Source organism: Procambarus clarkii, chromosome 43 (assembly GCF_040958095.1).
Source record: "Procambarus clarkii isolate CNS0578487 chromosome 43, FALCON_Pclarkii_2.0, whole genome shotgun sequence".
NCBI lineage: Eukaryota > Metazoa > Arthropoda > Malacostraca > Decapoda > Cambaridae > Procambarus > Procambarus clarkii.
In genome coordinates this window covers 1,601,746-1,623,238 of record NC_091192.1, presented here as the reverse complement: position 1 = coordinate 1,623,238, position 21,493 = coordinate 1,601,746, and the positions used below count along the sequence as shown (strand labels likewise).

The window sequence follows — 21,493 nt, the reverse complement described above, 5'->3', positions numbered from 1 at the left end:
TACCCTCAATGAAGCTAATTGAAGTTCGTCCTTCATGTCAAGCTTTTCTTTTATTACCTCTATGACCTTCTCTAGTCTGTCTCTGTCTCTGTCTCTCTCTTTCTCTCTTTCTCTCTCTCTTTCACTCTGTCTCTCTCCACCTTCTTTCCATTCATAAATTTCCTGCAACTGCCCTACCATTGAAACTGCCTTTGCTTGCAACCTTCCTATTACCTCGCATTCCATTTTTTTCCTTCTCCACATCCTTATAATTTTGTAATTGTCTCTTATTAGTGTTGGTAAATTTGTCTTAAATCTTATTATCGTACTGGGATATTTTCACCTGCTCTCTCACATGTACTTAATGACATTAACATGTTTTATTTATAGTCATGTATATGTCTCCTGGATGTTGCCATCCCGAGTGTTCATTGTTCCCTCTCTCTAAATTCTTCCCCTTCTCTCACTTCCCAGTTTTATTCCAAACTTTAGTTCTCCTCTCAATTGTTCCTTGAGCTGATGCAACCACTCACACTGTTGCTTGTGCTGATACAACCACTCACACTGTTGCTTGTGCTGATACAACCACTCACACTGTTGCTTGTGCTGATACAACCACTCACACTGTTGCTTGTGCTGATACAACCACTCACACTGTTGCTTGTGCTGATGCAACCACTCACACTGTTGCTTGTGCTGATGCAACCACTCACACTGTTGCTTGTGCTGATGCAACCACTCACACTGTTGCTTGTGCTGATGCAACCACTCACACTGTTGCTTGTGCTGATGCAACCACTCACACTGTTGCTTGTGCTGATACAACCACTCACACTGTTGCTTGTGCTGATACAACCACTCACACTGTTGCTTGTGCTGATACAACCACTCACACTGTTGCTTGTGCTGATACAACCACTCACACTGTTGCTTGTGCTGATACAACCACTCACACTGTTGCTTGTGCTGATACAACCACTCACACTGTTGCTTGTGCTGATACAACCACTCACACTGTTGCTTGTGCTGATACAACCACTCACACTGTTGCTTGTGCTGATACAACCACTCACACTGTTGCTTGTGCTGATACAACCACTCACACTGTTGCTTGTGCTGATACAACCACTCACACTGTTGCTTGTGCTGATACAACCACTCACACTGTTGCTTGTGCTGATACAACCACTCACACTGTTGCTTGTGCTGATACAACCACTCACACTGTTGCTTGTGCTGATGCAACCACTCACACTGTTGCTTGTGCTGATACAACCACTCACACTGTTGCTTGTGCTGATACAACCACTCACACTGTTGCTTGTGCTGATGCAACCACTCACACTGTTGCTTGTGCTGATACAACCACTCACACTGTTGCTTGTGCTGATACAACCACTCACACTGTTGCTTGTGCTGATGCAACCACTCACACTGTTGCTTGTGCTGATGCAACCACTCACACTGTTGCTTGTGCTGATGCAACCACTCACACTGTTGCTTGTGCTGATGCAACCACTCACACTGTTGCTTGTGCTGATACAACACACTCTCACACTGTTCTTTATGTTGATTGATGGAACACTCAATTTTCCTTGCCTCCACCACCTCCTGGGTGTGGAGCAGGGCGCCTACCACCTCCTGGGTGTGGAGCAGGGCGCCCACCACATCCTGGGTGTGGAGCAAGGCGCCCACCACCTCCTGGGTGTGGAGCAGGGCGCCCACCACCTCCTGGGTGTGGAGCATGGCGCCTACCACCTCCTGGGTGTGGAGCAGGGCGCCCACCACCTCCTGGGTGTGGAGCAGGGCGCCCACCACCTCCTGGGTGTGGAGCAGGGCGCCTACCACCTCCTGGGTGTGGAGCAGGGCGCCCACCACCTCCTGGGTGTGGAGCAGGGCGCCTACCACCTCCTGGGTGTGGAGCAGGGCGCCCACCACCTCCTGGGTGTGGAGCAGGGCGCCTACCACCTCCTGGGTGTGGAGCAGGGCGCCTACCACCTCCTGGGTGTGGAGCAGGGCGCCCACCACCTCCTGGGTGTGGAGCAGGGTGCCCACCACCTCCTGGGTGTGGAGCAGGGCGCCCACCACCTCCTGGGTGTGGAGCAGGGCGCCTACCACCTCCTGGGTGTGGAGCAGGGCGCCCACCACCTCCTGGGTGTGGAGCAGGGCGCCTACCACCTCCTGGGTGTGGAGCAGGGCGCCCACCACCTCCTGGGTGTGGAGCAGGGCGCCCACCACCTCCTGGGTGTGGAGCAGGGCGCCCACCACCTCCTGGGTGTGGAGCAGGGCGCCTACCACCTCCTGGGTGTGGAGCAGGGCGCCCACCACCTCCTGGGTGTGGAGCAGGGCGCCCACCACCTCCTGGGTGTGGAGCAGGGCGCCTACCACCTCCTGGGTGTGGAGCAGAGCGCCCACCACCTCCTGGGTGTGGAGCAGAGCGCCCACCACCTCCTGGGTGTGGAGCAGGGCGCCTACCACCTCCTGGGTGTGGAGCAGGGCGCCCACCACCTCCTGGGTGTGGAGCAGGGTGCCCACCACCACCTGGGTGTGGAGCAGGGTGCCCACCACCTCCTGGGTGTGGAGCAGAGCGCCCACCACCTCCTGGGTGTGGAGCAGGGCGCCCGCCACCTCCTGGGTGTGGAGCAGGGCGCCCACCACCTCCTGGGTGTGGAGCAGGGCGCCCGCCACCTCCTGGGTGTGGAGCAGGGCGCCCACCACCTCCTGGGTGTGGAGCAGGGCGCCCACCACCTCCTGGGTGTGGAGCAGGGCGCCCGCCACCTCCTGGGTGTGGAGCAGGGCGCCCACCACCTCCTGGGTGTGGAGCAGGGCGCCCACCACCTCCTGGGTGTGGAGCAAGGCGCCCACCACCTCCTGGGTGTGGAGCAGGGCGCCCACCACCTCCTGGGTGTGGAGCAGGGCGCCCACCACCTCCTGGGTGTGGAGCAGGGCGCCCACCACCTCCTGGGTGATGGTGTTGTAACCGACCTTGAAGCCCACGTTCTCTGCTGGTGTTGGCGGAGGTACGGTTCACGTGCGTTTTTCAATTCGTTGCATTTTCTTGTGTTTAATAACCTCAAATTATAGTTTATTGGGTAATGATATGCTGTATAGCAGTGAATGGATGAGATCCAGCTGCTTACTGCTTTGTATCAGTTATGCGGTTCCGGATAAGGTGGTAGACTGTATAACGAGACGATATCTACTTTAAAGGACCAGACAGGCCCCTGGGAAGTCTCCACTGGCGGATATGAGCATGAAAAACCATTGAATAAAATGGTTGCCTGAAGGTCTTCCTGCGATTAGCAAACCTCACCCGTAACTCTAGGTAATATAGTGACTAAAATAAAATCTTTCTTGGGCGTCTGAAGGCGTATCCCACAGAGGGGGATCTTTTTATGGTCCACAACCTTACCCCCACTCTCCCCCCCCTCCTCCCCTCTCCTTATGCTTTATCACCTTTTCTCTGTAGTTTTGAGGTAAATTGGGTGAAGTTGATATAGAGTTAGTCGTGGCCTACCTTCCCTCCAAGCATCTTTGTTCATCCCAGCCAAATAGCCTTAGTACTAGAGTCGTTTAGGGATATCTTCACGTAATAGCATACGTATATAAACAGAATAGCTGTAAGCTACCGGTACCAATTGTTTATAAGAACATGGTATTATGAATGTGTTTATACACAACTCTATTTCGTAATATTGTACAGAAGAAAGACAGCAGACACTGTAATGTTTACGATTAAGCGGTGTGGGTTTTTTACCGCGTCTCTCCCTCTATTAATTCACTTTTGGCAACCCGACCCTATCCCCCAGCGTGTGACGGGGTGAGAGGAAGACCGGGCCACCGTCCCGCAACTTTTAGGGAGAGTTGGCCCACTGTTCCCGTCAGGGGCAACGACCAATCTACGCTCATAAATAATGGCCGACTGTCTCCCCCAGGAGCGTCCGGGTGGGGCCACCCCCTCCCGTCTCCAGGCGGGGCCACCCCCTCCCGTCTATTAGAGGGCCCACCCTCCCGTCTCAGGGTTCCCGTGTCCGAATTATAACCCCCCCCAACCCCTACCCGTCTCTGGGTGGCCCTCTCCCCCCTTCCCGTGTAAGGGAGGGACCCCCCCTCCCGTCTCTTAGAAGGGCCACCCCCCCCCCTCCCCTCCCGTCTCTTAGAAGGGCCACCCCCCCCCTCCCCTCCCGTCTCTTAGAAGGGCCACCCCCCCCTCCCCTCCCCTCCCGTCTCCGAGGAATACCTGCTCTCAGCTTTAGTGTAAAACATCGATTAAAAAGGTACAAATGAAAGACGAACTGGAACACCAAACATGTATTTTACCCCAGCAACACTTTACATCCGTTTGGTTGTGGGTTAGGCGTGGTGTATGCAGGTGTGGGTCGCGTCCGCTGCTTGCAGTCACGCTTGGAGCTGCCTAGCTCCTCACCGTCCACCCCAACACACACCCGTCCACCGCCGTCCAATCCAACACATCCGTCCACCGCCTTCCCCCTACTCCCCCCCCCCTCCCCCAGCACGCCTCGAGGGGCTAGTTTACAACCTCTCACAATCGCACCAGGCTTACAACTGTTAACCCATTTATTGCGATGTGTAATAGATTAATTTACAGTCTAATTGACGCAATAAATGGTATAGACATTTATGGTTAGCTAAGATGAGGTACTGTAGGAGTGTGAGTGAGGGCCGGCACCACACACACCATTCACCGCACACTGTTCACTGTACTCAGGTTCACACTCACCAGCCGCTCTTCTGTCCCTGGGATCACCAGAAGGGCGGACCACACACCAACAGCGTGTGCCAATATGAACTGAACGTCGTGAGGTATAAGAGTCAAAGTTGTATACCGGGTGTGTTATGCAATTATGTGACATTTTCGGCTCGTGATTAGTCTAGATTGACGGTGCGGATTGTGCGATGCCTAGGCGGTACCTGTTGGGTGGTTCGTGGGTTCCCTGGGACCATGTGGCGATCACTGTGCTTGTGGTGTGTAGTACACTGTGCTAGTGGTGTGTAGTACACTGTGCTTGTGGCGTGTAGAATACTGTGTTTGTGGTGTGTAGAATACTGTGCTTGTGGCGTGTAGTACACTGTGCTTGTGGTGTGTAGTACACTGTGCTTGTGGTGTGTAGAACACTGTGCTTGTGGTGTGAAGTACACTGTGCTTGTGGTGTGTAGTACACTGTGCTTGTGGCGTGTAGTACACTGTGCTTGTGGCGTGTAGTACACTGTGCTTGTGGTGTGTAGTACACTGTGCTTGTGGTGTGTAGAACACTGTGCTTGTGGTGTGAAGTACACTGTGCTTGTGGTGTGTAGTACACTGTGCTTGTGGCGTGTAGTACACTGTGCTTGTGGTGTGTAGTACACTGTGCTTGTGGTGTGAAGTACACTGTGCTTGTGGTGTGTAGTACACTGTGCTTGTGGCGTGTAGTACACTGTGCTTGTGGTGTGTAGTACACTGTGCTTGTGGTGTGTAGTACACTGTGCTTGTGGTGTGAAGTACACTGTGCTTGTGGTGTGTAGTACACTGTGCTTGTGGCGTGTAGTACACTGTGCTTGTGGCGTGTAGTACACTGTGCTTGTGGTGTGTAGTACACTGTGCTTGTGGTGTGTAGTACACTGTGCTTGTGGCTTGTAGTACACTGTGCTTGTGGTGTGTAGTACACTGTGCTTGTGGTGTGTAGAACACTGTGCTTGTGGTGTGTAGTACACTGTGCTTGTGGTGTGTAGTACACTGTGCTTGTGGTGTGTAGTACACTGTGCTTGTGGCGTGTAGAACACTGTGCTTGTGGCGTGTAGTACACTGTGCTTGTGGTGTGTAGAACACTGTGATTGTGGTGTGTAGTACACTGTGCTTGTGGCATGTAGAACACTGTGCTTGTGGCGTGTAGAACACTGTGCTTGTGGCGTGTAGAACACTGTGTTACGAACCAGAGTCCAGCGTCGTAGCACGGAGCTGTGACGACCACGCCATCTGTGGGTCAGCTCCCGAAACCCCCTCCAAATGGACGATGCCATCTAGTGAGGACGAGGTATACCGGCCACAGGGGCTGGTTTCCCGTCTTGATCAGCTCATGACATAGCCGCTGCTGACCTCTGGTGAGGTGACGCTTAGACAGCAACGCCATCTATGGAGTGGATAGGTGGGCGTTTGTGTCTAAGCCTGTAAGTGAGGTGCCCTAGAGTATACCCAGTACTAATGACGAGTCTGATTACAGAGTCGACCTGGGACTGCTGAATCGGACGGTGGATCAGTCTACCCAAGGCAACCAAAGTCTCTCCACGTGTTTGCTGAAGAAGCTGTGAGTTACTCCCGGACGAACACTGCTGAGAGTGTTAGCCTGCCTAGGACGTGGCAGAGTTGAGGAATCGTTGTACCCGGGGGTTGACTGGTGGAAGAGACTAGCCACTGTGGTGCTATATAGAGGAGAGTGATCAGCGGGATCATACGAGGCTCCTGCCTAGGACTCGCAACCCTAGTATCGGTCGTGGAGTGGCCTACGAAGCAGAGCTGATTTGAACCTGCCAGCTACAGGCTGGATTTGTGGTTGAAGGCCTCCACGACGGTGCACCCAGTTGGACTGTGATTTGGCTGGCCTGTGGCCAGGGTAGATTCGCCTATGGAATCGAAGGATTCATCGTGAGGCCACAAGAAGAGAACCAGGGCTACTCGTCTTGAGCACCGTAGAGCATCCTGTGTCTTCAGAGGAAGACTAGTTAATGTACATAAGAGTAGTTATAGCCCCAGCGAGTGACTGTTTATATATTTATTTATTGGTGGTGGTGAATATATATTTAAATTAGTGAATTTGTATCCCTTCCCCTTTAATTTACTTGCGTTACGGAACACACCCCTTGAAAGCCACTACTAACTTGGGGCCGGATACCCAAACTCTAATAACATCAGAGAAGAACCCCAGTTGCGACCCAATAGGGCCGTAACACGCTGTGCTTGTGACGTGTAGTACACTGTGCTTGTGGTGTGTAGTACACTGTGCTTGTGGTGTGTAGTACACTGTGCTTGTGGCGTGTAGTACACTGTGCTTGTGGTGTGTAGTACACTGTGGTTGTGGCGTGTAGAACACTGTGCTTGTGGCGTGTAGTACACTGTGCTTGTGGCGTGTAGAACACTGTGCTTGTGGCGTGTAGAACACTGTGCTTGTGGCGTGTGGAACACTGTGCTTGTGGCGTGTAGAACACTGTGCTTGTGGCGTGTGGAACACTGTGCTTGTGGCGTGTAGAACACTGTGCTTGTGGCGTGTGGAACACTGTGCTTGTGGCGTGTGGAACACTGTGCTTGTGGCGTGTAGAACACTGTGCTTGTGGCGTGTAGAACACTGTGCTTGTGGCGTGTAGAACACTGTGCTTGTGGCGTGTGGAACACTGTGCTTGTGGCGTGTAGAACACTGTGCTTGTGGCGTGTAGAACACTGTGCTTGTGGCGTGTGGAACACTGTGCTTGTGGCGTGTGGAACACTGTGCTTGTGGCGTGTAGAGCACTGTGCTTGTGGCGTGTAGAACACTGTGCTTGTGGTGTGTAGAACACTGTGCTTGTGGCGTGTAGAACACTGTGCTTGTGGCGTGTAGAACACTGTGCTTGTGGCGTGTAGAACACTGTGCTTGTGGTGTGTAGAACACTGTGCTTGTGGCGTGTAGAACACTGTGCTTGTGGCGTGTAGAACACTGTGCTTGTGGCGTGTAGAACACTGTGCTTGTGGCGTGTAGAACACTGTGCTTGTGGCGTGTAGAACACTGTGCTTGTGGCGTGTAGAACACTGTGCTTGTGGCGTGTAGAACACTGTGCTTGTGGCGTGTAGAACACTGTGCTTGTGGCGTGTAGAACACTGTGCTTGTGGCGTGTAGAACACTGTGCTTGTGGCGTGTAGAACACTGTGCTTGTGGCGTGTAGAACACTGTGCTTGTGGCGTGTAGAGCACTGTGCTTGTGGCGTGTAGAACACTGTGCTTGTGGCGTGTAGAACACTGTGCTTGTGGCGTGTAGAACACTGTGCTTGTGGCGTGTAGAACACTGTGCTTGTGGCGTGTAGAACACTGTGCTTGTGGCGTGTAGAACACTGTGCTTGTGGCGTGTAGAACACTGTGCTTGTGGCGTGTAGAACACTGTGCTTGTGGCGTGTAGAACACTGTGCTTGTGGTGTGTAGAACACTGTGCTTGTGGTGTGTAGAACACTGTGCTTGTGGTGTGTAGAACACTCCTCAAGGCACATTACACATGAGGCATTATACATCTGTGTCAATGTAAGGGTAGTTGACAAATGGAATGCACTAGGCAGTTTTTTATTTTTTTTATTTTTATTATTTTTTTTTTATTTTTTTTTATTATTATTTTCTACCACAGACGTGGCCACACATTTACAATGCTAACCAGCATGTATACATTTTCTTCTGTCCTCCATGGACAGGGTTAGAAATGTGTTAAACATATAGTTCAAGGGTTTATTGAACAACATTAGGCAGTGATGTGGTGGAGGCTGACTCCATACACAGTTTCAAGTGTAGATATGATAGAGCCCAGTAGGCTCAGGAATCTGTACGCCTGTTGATAGACAGTTGAGAGGCGGAACCAAAGAGCCAGAGCTCAACCCTCGGACACAGCTAGGTGAATACAACTAGGTTGAGTACACACAAGAAGAGAATCGGAAACAAATTACGAACGCGATATTGCTGTTACAGCAAAGACAGCGGAAGGTGCTATCCAGCTATATAAGAAGGTACTACTCAGCTATATAAGAAGGTGCTACACAGCTATATATGAAGGTACTACCCAGCTATATAAGAAGGTGCTACACAGCTATATAAGAAGGTACTACCCAGCTATATAAGAAGGTACTACACAGCTATATAAGAAGGTGCTACACAGCTATATAAGAAGGTGCTACACAGCTATATATGAAGGTACTACACAGCTATATAAGAAGGTGCTACCCAGCTATATAAGAAGGTACTACACAGCTATATATGAAGGTGCTACACAGCTATATATGAAGGTACTACACAGCTATATAAGAAGGTGCTACACAGCTATATAAGAAGGTACTACACAGCTATATATGAAGGTACTACACAGCTATATATGAAGGTACTACACAGCTATATAAGAAGGTGCTACACAGCTATATAAGAAGGTGCTACACAGCTATATATGAAGGTACTACACAGCTATATAAGAAGGTGCTACACAGCTATATAAGAAGGTACTACACAGCTATATAAGAAGGTGCTACACAGCTATATAAGAAGGTACTACACAGCTATATAAGAAGGTACTACACAGCTATATAAGAAGGTGCTACCCAGCTATATATGAAGGTACTACACAGCTATATAAGAAGGTGCTACACAGCTATATATGAAGGTGCTACACAGCTATATATGAAGGTACTACACAGCTATATAAGAAGGTACTACACAGCTATATAAGAAGGTACTACACAGCTATATATGAAGGTACTACACAGCTATATAAGAAGGTGCTACCCAGCTATATATGAAGGTACTACACAGCTATATAAGAAGGTGCTACACAGCTATATAAGAAGGTGCTACCCAGCTATATATGAAGGTACTACACAGCTATATAAGAAGGTGCTACACAGCTATATAAGAAGGTGCTACCCAGCTATATATGAAGGTACTACACAGCTATATAAGAAGGTGCTACACAGCTATATATGAAGGTGCTACACAGCTATATAAGAAGGTACTACACAGCTATATAAGAAGGTGCTACCCAGCTATATAAGAAGGTACTACACAGCTATATATGAAGGTACTACACAGCTATATAAGAAGGTGCTACCCAGCTATATATGAAGGTACTACACAGCTATATAAGAAGGTGCTACACAGCTATATAAGAAGGTGCTACCCAGCTATATATGAAGGTACTACACAGCTATATAAGAAGGTGCTACACAGCTATATAAGAAGGTGCTACCCAGCTATATATGAAGGTACTACACAGCTATATAAGAAGGTACTACACAGCTATATATGAAGGTACTACACAGCTATATAAGAAGGTGCTACACAGCTATATAAGAAGGTACTACACAGCTATATAAGAAGGTACTACACAGCTATATATGAAGGTACTACACAGCTATATAAGAAGGTGCTACACAGCTATATAAGAAGGTACTACACAGCTATATAAGAAGGTGCTACACAGCTATATAAGAAGGTACTACACAGCTATATAAGAAGGTGCTACACAGCTATATAAGAAGGTACTACACAGCTATATATGAAGGTACTACACAGCTATATAAGAAGGTGCTACACAGCTATATAAGAAGGTACTACACAGCTATATAAGAAGGTACTACACAGCTATATATGAAGGTACTACACAGCTATATAAGAAGGTGCTACACAGCTATATAAGAAGGTACTACACAGCTATATAAGAAGGTGCTACACAGCTATATAAGAAGGTACTACACAGCTATATAAGAAGGTACTACACAGCTATATAAGAAGGTACTACACAGCTATATAAGAAGGTGCTACACAGCTATATAAGAAGGTACTACACAGCTATATAAGAAGGTGCTACACAGCTATATAAGAAGGTGCTACACAGCTATATAAGAAGGTACTACACAGCTATATAAGAAGGTGCTACACAGCTATATAAGAAGGTGCTACACAGCTATATAAGAAGGAAGACAACAGTAAACTACTAAGTGACAAGACTACTTAACACGGGAGGAGTATTTTATTATTATTATTATTATTATTATTATTATTATTATTATTATTATTATTAATACATGAGGTACATCTGCATTAGTGCAGCTACCCTAGACTATATGAAGGGGAGTACAGTGTGTCAAAAAAAGCTAACTAGGTGATGCTAAAAAATCCCCATCTCGCAGGATGGTTAGTCATACAGAGCCATGTGTTTAAGCCGGCACTAACAAATTTTGGGTACACTGTGAGGATATCTTCAAGGAGTATACACATTAAGTGTTAAGGAAATGTGTGGGGTGCTGAACGCCAGTTTACATGTGGTGAGGCGTTCCGTGTTAGAAGAGAAGATGTGTTGAATATTGAGGTGACGACAGAGGAACTAAAGTAACAACTAGCTTCACTAAATTAAACTTGACGCTGTAGGACCAGACATCGTACCACCGTGGATATTAAAAGAGGCAACAGAGGCCCTCGGCATACCTCAAGTAAGGATAATAATGAATCTCTTACAAAGGGAGAGTTGCCCAGTTGGTGGAAGACAAGTGTGGTGCCAGTCTTCAAGAAAGGAGATAGAGAAGATGCACTTAACTACAGGCCAGTGTCACTCACAAGTATCCCCTGCAAAGTACTTGAAAGAATACTCAGTTTGAGAGTAGTTACACACTTTAAATTAAGTATGTAAGTAAAAACTAGCATGGCTTTAGGGAAGGGAAAACGTACCTAACGAACCTACTGGAGTTGAATAATAATGTAATAAGATAAATTCAGGACAGTGAAGATGGCCAGATTGCGTATTTCTGGACTGCCAAAAAGTCTTAGACACAGAACCTCACAAGTGATTACTATACAAACTTGAGAGGCAGGCAGGACTAAGAGGAAAAGTCCTAACAATGATAAGGAATTACCTAACAGGAAGGAGCCAAAGAGTAACAGTAAGGGGCGAGAAGTCGGACTGGCGATACAAGTGGAGTATCTTAAGGATCGGTGCTGGGACCAGTTTTATTTTGTATATACGTAAACGACCTATCTGTTGGAATTGAGTTTTATTTGTCGATGTTTGCAGATGATGCAAAATTATTGAGGCGAGTTGTGATAGATGAGGATTGAAGGGTTCTCGAAGCGGACTTAAGCAACTTAGAGAGATGGTCGGAGAAATGGCTACTGGAGGTCAACGCGAGCTAGTGTAAAGTGATGGAAAAGGGAACAGGAGGCAGAAGACCAAAGGGACAGGACACAAAGAAGGAAAACTACCTCCCTGTAACAACTCGAAAAAAAGGACGTAAGAGTAGTCGTAATACCAAACCTAACTCCGAATTCACATACAAATAGGATTCGAAATCATCCAGTCGTCCAAGAAATAATGCAAAAGCAAACAGAACTTGGGAACGCCCTTGACCAAATGAAGAGGACACAGGACCAAATCCTCCAGCTCCTGCAACAGTAGATTCCATCATGTGAAGGCCCAACATGCCAGAGTCTGGTACAAGGTGATGCAGCACATGCTCTCATGGTACATGACAGCACACACAACAATGATCCCATAACGTCAGTGCACACAGTACCCCCGGTGCACACAGTAACACCAGAACACACAGTAACACCAGAGCACACGAACACCGGTGCACACAGTAACACCAGTGCACACAGTAACACCAGAGCACACGAACACCGGTGCACACAGTAACACCAGTGCACACAGTACCCCCGGTGCACATAGTAACACCAGTGCACACACCAGTCACCATAGAATACACAACAACGAAAGTGAACATCATAATAATGCTCAAAGTGCATCTGTTAGCAAACAACTTCAAAATGGATACTAACAGGAAAGAACATCTCACTATACTACAATGGAATTGCAATGGAGTTCGCAATAGAATTAATGACATCATACAGTACGTCCGTGAACACCACACTGACGTCATAGTGCTACAAGAAACACTGATGGGTGATGACTTCAACCCAAGACTCAGCGGTTATCAGAAGTTCTCCCTTCCAGCTGGGGAAAGAAAACAGGGTCTCACTACCTTTGTAAATAACAACATTCCCGCACAGATTATTGATGACCTGCACATGGGGGATGAGTTTGAATCACTGGGAGTAACCCTTTACTTAAACAATAATGCCCTACATATAATCAACCTATATGTGCCACAGAGTAAACTTGACCTTGACACACTGCCTGAGTTTGTTAATGAAGAACCTACCCTGCTGGTCGGTGACCTTAATGCCAGACACCCACACTTTGGTGCCAACTGTCATCAGCCCAATGTCAATGGTCGGAAACTGTCACTCTTTGTCAGGGGAAGTGAAAACCTTAGGGTCCTGGGTGATGAACAGCCAACTCACCTCAGAGGAGGAAGATTAGACTATGCTCTCCTGCTGAATGCACAGGACACGGATGCCAGTACACACATTGTGCACAGTTTATGTAGTGACCACTGAGCGCTGATTACCACCGTCGACATGAGCAAGAGAAGGAAAGAGACAAATAAAAGAAAAAGGATATCACTCGGACCAGACATGAGGCCGCACTTCATAAACAGGATGAGTGACTGGTTCACGGAATACCAAATCCCAGAAGTCATTGATATATTTGTTGATAACCTTAATCACCAAATTGAGAGCTGTCTAAGAGTACCGCGCCGTACGCCTGGGCGAAGTGCTCCTCAGAAGAAAATAAAATGGTATGGGAACGATTACATAAAGATGCTTAGCGCAAATGTTAGGAACATGAGTAGAGAGTACCGGAGACATCCCACTGAAAGTAACCAAGAGCTGTTTAAAACTGTGTGTCAAGTAGCTAGGGAAGAGAAGATTAAAGAGCGGGAAAGACAATGGCTTGACTTCACTAACTCTAATGGACGGGAAACAACTGCAAGACAAGTGTGGGCAAAAATTCAGATAGTTAAGGGGGGCAGAGCCCGGCCTGCGGCTCACAAAGACCCCCAGGGTAAGGCTGAGGAACTAATTCACAAGTGGAGTGATGCAGCATCCTCCTCCTCCCTCCCTGTAGAAGTAAGCAGGGAACAGCTCCTCCGACATAATGACAGAAGGATTAAGATAACAAGAGTTATCTTATCAATCTAGTGATGACGAATATGGGGAACCAATCACAGCCCAGGAAGTAAAGAGGGTTATGAAAAACGGGTAAAAGTACAGCACCTGGTGAGGATGGCGTCACCTACGACATACTCAATGCACTGTGTGAAGTGTCTGGGAATCCACTACTCCACCTGTTTAACAAGTCATTCCTAAGTGGAGTGTTGCCCACACAATGGAAACACGTAATAATTGTCCCCATACCGAAGCCCAATGACCCTGGCAATTACAAACCTATCAGTCTCATGTCATGCACTTGCAAGATGCTTGAAAGGATCATCCTAAACCGACCGTTGCACAAAATAGGCAGGTTAGGGGAGGGGGTCAATGGATTTGTTAAAGAACGGAGCACAGCAAATTGTATAGTTAATTACCTGGCTGTGTCATTACACAGCTAAGTACTCTGTATTTGTTGACATCAAAGGAGCCTTCGACAAAACACAGGGGATTGCGATCCTGGACGAGCTTGCATGCATGGGTGTCAAGGGGAGACTCATGAAATGGATTGAAGACTATCTCACAGGGAGGAAAACCAAGGTCTACTTCAATGGAGCAGTCTCAAGAACAATGAATATGGAACTCGGTACCCCCCCCCCCCACCCCCCGAAGCGGAGTCTTAAACCCCACACTATTCAATGTACTTATCAACACCATTGTAAATATTGATTTCTCGGGGAAATGTACTGAGCTCGGTTTCACTCTCTCCACGAACAAGACAAAAGCATACTCTCATCACAAGCGGGAGAAAATGAAGAACTACAGATTAATGGTGTAACACTTGAATGGGTTGACCACTATCGGTACCTTGGCGTCACTGTCGGCTCTAACAAGGGGAAGAAAGAGGAGCTCAACCAACTCATAGGCACATGTAAAAGTCGACTCAGGCACTGAAAGCTATGACATGGAGCCTCTATTGCCGTGCTTAAAATGATGTACACAGCCTATGTGCTCTCCGTCATAGACTATGCCGCACCAGTTCTGTGCACCTACTCCCAAAGCGATATGAAAAGGCTCGAAAGCATTCAAAATGAAGCCATGACAATCATTCTCGGAGTTCCAAGAACTGCCAAAACTTCTAATCTACGAGAGGAGTTGTCCCTCCCCAGTGTTAAAAGCAGAATTAAGGAACTGAATGCTAAACTTGCAATTAGGATAGCCAAAGATCCCCATTACAATGGTATTGCTAAGAAAAAACTGAGCTCTGTGTTATTTGCAGGTGGAAACAGGAGAAGCAAAAAATGCCATTACAGATAAGTCTGCTACCTGGAAGAGCTTCACCTGCTTGAGCAAGCCCGTGAGCTCCTGCCTGTAGAGAGGTTACCTCCCTGGGAGGATGACTCGTGCAAGATCATCATCAATGAAATGGCAACGAAAAGTCCAACATAATACCACAAGAAATGAGGCACAAGTATCTTGAGGAAATTTATAAAGAAGCCGGAGATGAACTGGATCAAATCTACACTGATGGATCATCTAATCCTGACAATGGCAGGGCTGGTGCAGCATACACGGTAATTAAGAATAATGCTTTCCAACGCAGAAATGAAGAAAAAACGCGTATTGAAAACTATGCCTCTTCAACGCAAGCAGAGCTAACTGCCATTGTTATGGCGTTAACGTTTCTTGAACGGAACATTAATGGTGCAGTGATTTGCTCTGATTCAAAAGCAGCACTGCAAAGCCTAATTAAAATTGAGCAGAAAATCATGCAATAGTCGCTGAAATTAAGAGAGCTGTGAGAGTACTTACCAATCAGGGAAGAGTGGTCAAGTTTCTGTGGATCCCCTCCCATGTTGGAATATGTGGGAATGAACGAGCAGATATGCTGGCTGCTGAAAGAGACCATATTAAATACTTCATACCCAAGACTTCTACAAATTAGAGGTATTGTCGGGCAACATCACTGTGACAAGGTAACTGAGGAAAGGAGGATAGAAGCACAAACCAATGAATCTGTTCGATGGTACAACATGGTTGCAGCTGGCAATCCCAATCATTACGGACAAAGAGGAGGAAGACACGGGAAAGAATCAGTAATAACAAGAATCCGTCTTGGATACAAATATCCATGGAGATTCGGAATGGAAACAACAGTTGATCAGCGAAGTTGCAGAATCTGTGGTGAGAGTGATGGACACCGCCTTGACCACTATCTACGTGAATGTGAACACCTGAGAGACATTAGAAATATGTGTAGAATAATAAACCCCACATTGTTTGAGTTAGGAAAACACTATTTGTCAAATATTGATACTGTTCTTAAAAGATTCCCCCATTTTGCACCCGCAAGATAACGTAAGCTTTTAAGGGTTGACAGATATTAATCTTCTTGTTTGAAGAGCTGTTCACTTGAGACAGTTAAGCAAGTCCCAGCTGTGTCTGGGTACAAGAGATAGGATGAACAACCCAGCGGGTTTTCTTCCTATTGGGGAGTGTTGTACATGCTGCTATGGCGGTGTGTCCACTCACAGGATGAGTGGCGCTGCCCAATACTGTCAATATGGCGGTGTGTCCACTCACAAGATGAGTGGCGCTGCCCAATACTGTCAATATGGCGGTATGTCCACTCACAGGATGAGTGGCGCTGCCCAATACTGTCACTATGGCAGTGTGTCCACTCACAGGATGAGTGGCACTGCCCAATACTGTCACTATGGCGGTGTGTCCACTCACAGGATGAGTGGCGCTGCCCAATACTGTCACTATGGCGGTGTGTCCACTCACAGGATGAGTGGCGCTGCCCAATACTGTCACTATGGCGGTGTGTCCACTCACAGGATGAGTGGCGCTCCCCAAATAAACTCGCCCCTCGGGGCAAAATTTAAATTTAACTAGTGCTCTATAGTCTATAGGGTGGAATATTGTTTCAAATTAACAGCTCCATTCATAGCTGGAGAAATAGCTGATCTGAAGAACACGCAGAGATCTTTTACTGCTAGTATCCACTCAATTAAATATCTAAAATATCGGGACCACTTAAAATTTAAAAATCTGTATTCCCTAGAGTGCAAGCAGGAGAGATGTATAGTAATTTACAATTGGAAAATATTAGAGAAACTGGTTCCAAATCTGCACGCGGAAATGACTGTGCAGATTTGATGCAGTTCCTGCCATGCCTCATGAGACATGGAGGCATGGCAGGAACTGCTGAATAACCTCATTAAAAAGCAGAGATGCAATAGATTTGCCTAGAGACAATTTTATCAACATCAAGCGCCCAAGACTTCAACACTCTCCCCCTACACATAAGGGGCCTAACTAACCGAATTCTCAGTGTGTTCGAGAGCGAGCCTAAGAAACACCTTATAAGGATATCTGATCATTCAGTCTGTGAACCATTCGTTAAGTTGTGAACAGCTGCAACTGACTGCCTCGTTGAACTGACGACCAACCAGGAGACCTAGTCTGAGACCGGGCCGCAGGGTACGTTGATCCCAAAAACTAATGCAAGGTAAATTGCATTAGTTTAACATTGAGCCCGTTAAACGAAGCGTTTTTGTAATCAGTCATTTCCTTAATATAAGTTCTTACTTTTTATTTACAAAATCCGAACTATTTCGAGTGAAATTGATGGTATGAATTTAATTAACATTTTGGGAAAGTTCCTGAAGACCAGCCAATATTGCCGATGAAAACACATTGTTATAAAAAATTACGAAACTAAATCATTACGCTATTACATTTCATCATGGCCGAGTTCGCGGGCTGTCGTTCTTACGTTGTGATTTATAACTGTTTAACTAAACAGTGACCCAGTCACTATACTGGCTTTTGATGGGGCCCAACAGTCACTAACTGTTTAAACGTATAATGTTGAGTGAAGAACATTATCAGTAACACCTCATATGGATAAGACTCCGTCCGTGTTGTATTTTTGTGTATTTGTTTTGTTTTATCTACAAATGTTATTCTTCATGTAGGGAGAAAATATAGATTTCTTTGTGGTACAGAAAAAATTAGCGAAATAGGACTTTTCGATAATGTCGAATACCATTATCTTCAAATTGTATCGTTTTGGAACAATTGTACGGTATGTGGTAGCGCACTCTATAATGTCTTTCGCGATACATAATATGCATTTTGTCGCAAATAAAATAAACCTGCTTATAAGTTGTATGGTAACGGAATGGTGCGGGAGATAATGCCTTAGTCTATAACAATCTACCTTGCAACACACAGTAGCCTAGTGAATGGAATTATTTGTATAGTGACTGTTGTGAGCCTCTTGTTGAATCACTTGTGATATAAAAGATTATTAATATACATATGTATTTATGTATATGGATGTATATATGTACATGCGTGTATATAACATTGATAATTGTGTAACTAGCTTCACAAGATTGTTACTTGCTTAGCGTCACATATACAATCATTTACACAAATACATATACATGTCAATAATCTTTCTAAATCACAAGTGATTCAACAAGAGGCTCACAACAGTCACTATACAAGGCACTTTACATCTATGGTGAGTCACACAGTTACTAGTCTTGCTGCACACCCACCCAACTGGGCGGCAGCTTTACAGTCATGTGCTCCAAACCCACCCAACTGGGCGGCAGCTTTACAGTCATGTGCTCCACACCCACCCAACTGGGCGGCAGCTTTACAGTCATGTACTCCACACCCACCCAACTGGGCGGCAGCTTTACAGTCACGTGCTCCACACCCACCCAACTGGGCGGCAGCTTTACAGTCACGTGCTCCACACCCACCCAACTGGGCGGCAGCTTTACAGTCACGTGCTCCACACCCACCCAACTGGGCGGCAGCTTTACAGTCATGTGCTCCGCACCCACCCAACTGGGCGGCAGCTTTACAGTCATGTGCTCCACTCCCACCCAACTGGGCGGCAGCTTTACAGTCATGTGCTCCACACCTACCCAACTGGACGGCAGCTTCACAGTCATGTGCTCCACTCCTACCTAACTGGGCGGCAGCTTTACAGTCATGTGCTCCACACCCACCCAACTGGGCGGCAGCTTTACAGTCATGTGCTCCACACCCACCCAACTGGGCGGCAGCTTTACAGTCATGTGCACCACATCCACCCAACTGGGCGGCAGCTTTACAGTCATGTGCTCCACACCCACCCAACTGGGCGGCAGCTTTACAGTCATGTGCTCCACACCCACCCAACTGGGCGGCAGCTTTACAGTCATGTGCTCCACTCCCACCCAACTGGGTGGCAGCTTTACAGTCATGTGCTCCACACCCACCCAACTGGGCGGCAGCTTTACAGTCATGTGCTCCACTCCCACCCAAATGGGTGGCAGCTTTACAGTCATGTGCTCCACACCCACCCAACTGGGCGGCAGCTTTACAGTCATGTGCTCCACACCCACTCAACTGGGCGGCAGCTTTACAGTCATGTGCAGCATTACCTACAGTAAGCAAATTTTGGATACTTCGCTAAGATTCCTGACAGTATATCATTATGAATGAAGTAATGTCACATTTCTTGGAATCTATTGATGGTGTTCTCTGAATTCCTCTATTTTTTTCACATTCCATTATATAATGACGCAAAGTATGCGAATAGTTCTGCTGACAGAGTTTACATTTAGTCAAATCTACATCAGCAGATGTTACAAACTGCCAGAGGTACTTGTAGCCGAGCCTAAGCCTAGCAGTGGTAACATCTAGAAGTCTGCTAACCTTATTGGATGACCCATAGACGTGCGGTACTTCCTGCATAATAGAATGATGATAGATGGAGGAACTGGTGGAATTTCACTTTTCCTCAAGTCTACGAAATTTAGTTGATGTTCCCGGAATATTGCTGCCCTCAGGCTGCTCTAAGGCAATCCAAGCTGGTAATGAATTCTCTCTTTACGAGCAAAAGTCTTGGCCAACTCCCAGGCCGGTGGGGACTTTGACTGTCTCCCTCCCCTCCTCCCCCCCCCCTCCTCTTCCTCTCTAACCATCTTATACTCAGAGACTCTGGAGAGTTGAATTGTAAGGCTGATGTATATTGTGTTTTCCAACTTATTTGTGCTGTGATTTTCAGGGGCAGTTGTGTACAATTTACCAGTGGGTTATTATTTTAATTTAAATAATTTATTTATTTATTTAAATTATTATTTATTTAATTAAATTGTTTTTTAATTTTCTTGTTAAATTATTTATCTCCAAGTGGACTGTATAGGATAATTTTCTCCCACTAATAAACTCATCACAAGCTTGGGGGGTTTCTAATTAACTTTTACTACCCAGTAATTAAACAGTTAGCACATCATTAAGTTCCATTAAGCCGTAACTAAACGGTTAATGGGGCAATTCATATTAAATTTGAATATGATTAATTAGTAATTAATAGCGGTTAATTTAAAGTTTTTGTCAGCTTATCTGACTTCGTAGCTGCGAGTCACATTAGCCGGGTGTGTGGTACACGTGAGTCGGTCCGACAGTCAGGTGTGTGGTACACGTGAGTCGGTCCGACAGTCAGGTGTGTGGTACACGTGAGTCGGTCCGACAGTCAAGTGTGTGGTACACGTGAGTCGGTCCGACAGTCAGGTGTGTGGTACACGTGAGTCGGTCCGACAGTCAGGTGTGTGGTACACGTGTGTCGGTCCGACAGTCAGGTGTGTGGTACACGTGTGTCGGTCCGACAGTCAGGTGTGTGGTACACGTGAGTCGGTCCGACAGTCAGGTGTGTGGTACACGTGTGTCGGTCCGACAGTCAGGTGTGTGGTACACGTGAGTCGGTCCGACAGTCAGGTGTGTGGTACACGTGTCGGTCCGACAGTCAGGTGTGTGGTACACGTGTCGGTCCGACAGTCAGGTGTGTGGTACACGTGTCGGTCCGACAGTCAGGTGTGTGGTACACGTGTCGGTCCGACAGTCAGGTGTGTGGTACACGTGAGTCGGTCCGACAGTCAGGTGTGTGGTACACGTGTCGGTCCGACAGTCAGGTGTGTGGTACACGTGTCGGTCCGACAGTCAGGTGTGTGGTACACGTGTCGGTCCGACAGTCAGGTGTGTGGTACACGTGTCGGTCCGACAGTCAGGTGTGTGGTACACGTGTCGGTCCGACAGTCAGGTGTGTGGTACACGTGTGTCGGTCCGACAGTCAGGTGTGTGGTACACGTGTGTCGGTCCGACAGTCAGGTGTGTGGTACACGTGTGTCGGTCCGACAGTCAGGTGTGTGGTACACGTGAGTCGGTCCGACAGTCAGGTGTGTGGTACACGTGTGTCGGTCCGACAGTCAGGTGTGTGGTACACGTGAGTCGGTCCGACAGTCAGGTGTGTGGTACACGTGTGTCGGTCCGACAGTCAGGTGTGTGGTACACGTGAGTCGGTCCGACAGTCAGGTGTGTGGTACACGCGTGTCGGTCCGACAGTCAGGTGTGTGGTACACGTGAGTCGGTCCGACAGTCAGGTGTGTGGTACACGTGTGTCGGTCCGACAGTCAGGTGTGTGGTACACGTGTGTCGGTCCGACAGTCAGGTGTGTGGTACACGTGTGTCGGTCCGACAGTCAGGTGTGTGGTACACGTGTCGGTCCGACAGTCAGGTGTGTGGTACACGTGTCGGTCCGACAGTCAGGTGTGTGGTACACGTGAGTCGGTCCTCGGCTAAAGAATAATGGCGTCGTCTCCCTGGTGACGCTGTCTCAACTAAGGGACAAGTTCCTCACTAAGGGACAAGTTCCTCACTAAGGGACAAGTTCCTCACTAAGGGACAAGT

The 21,493-nt window shown here is 47.4% G+C and overlaps 1 protein-coding gene across 1 annotated transcript; it reads right to left on the bottom strand.

Annotated features, from left to right (window-relative positions):
• Positions 1-423: 423 nt before the first annotated feature.
• On the bottom strand, positions 424-1,725 carry LOC138350051 (sex-determining region Y protein-like). Its single transcript, XM_069300333.1, has one exon. It carries the CDS (start codon positions 1,723-1,725, stop codon positions 424-426), a length of 1,302 nt encoding a protein of 433 aa, XP_069156434.1.
• Between the last annotated feature and the right edge of the window lie 19,768 nt (positions 1,726-21,493).

What these genes read in the sequence shown, in the direction of transcription:
- LOC138350051 (XM_069300333.1), bottom strand. Translation starts at nt 1,725, where the DNA reads ATGCTCCACACCCAGGAGGTGGTGGGCGCCCTGCTCCACACCCAGGAG.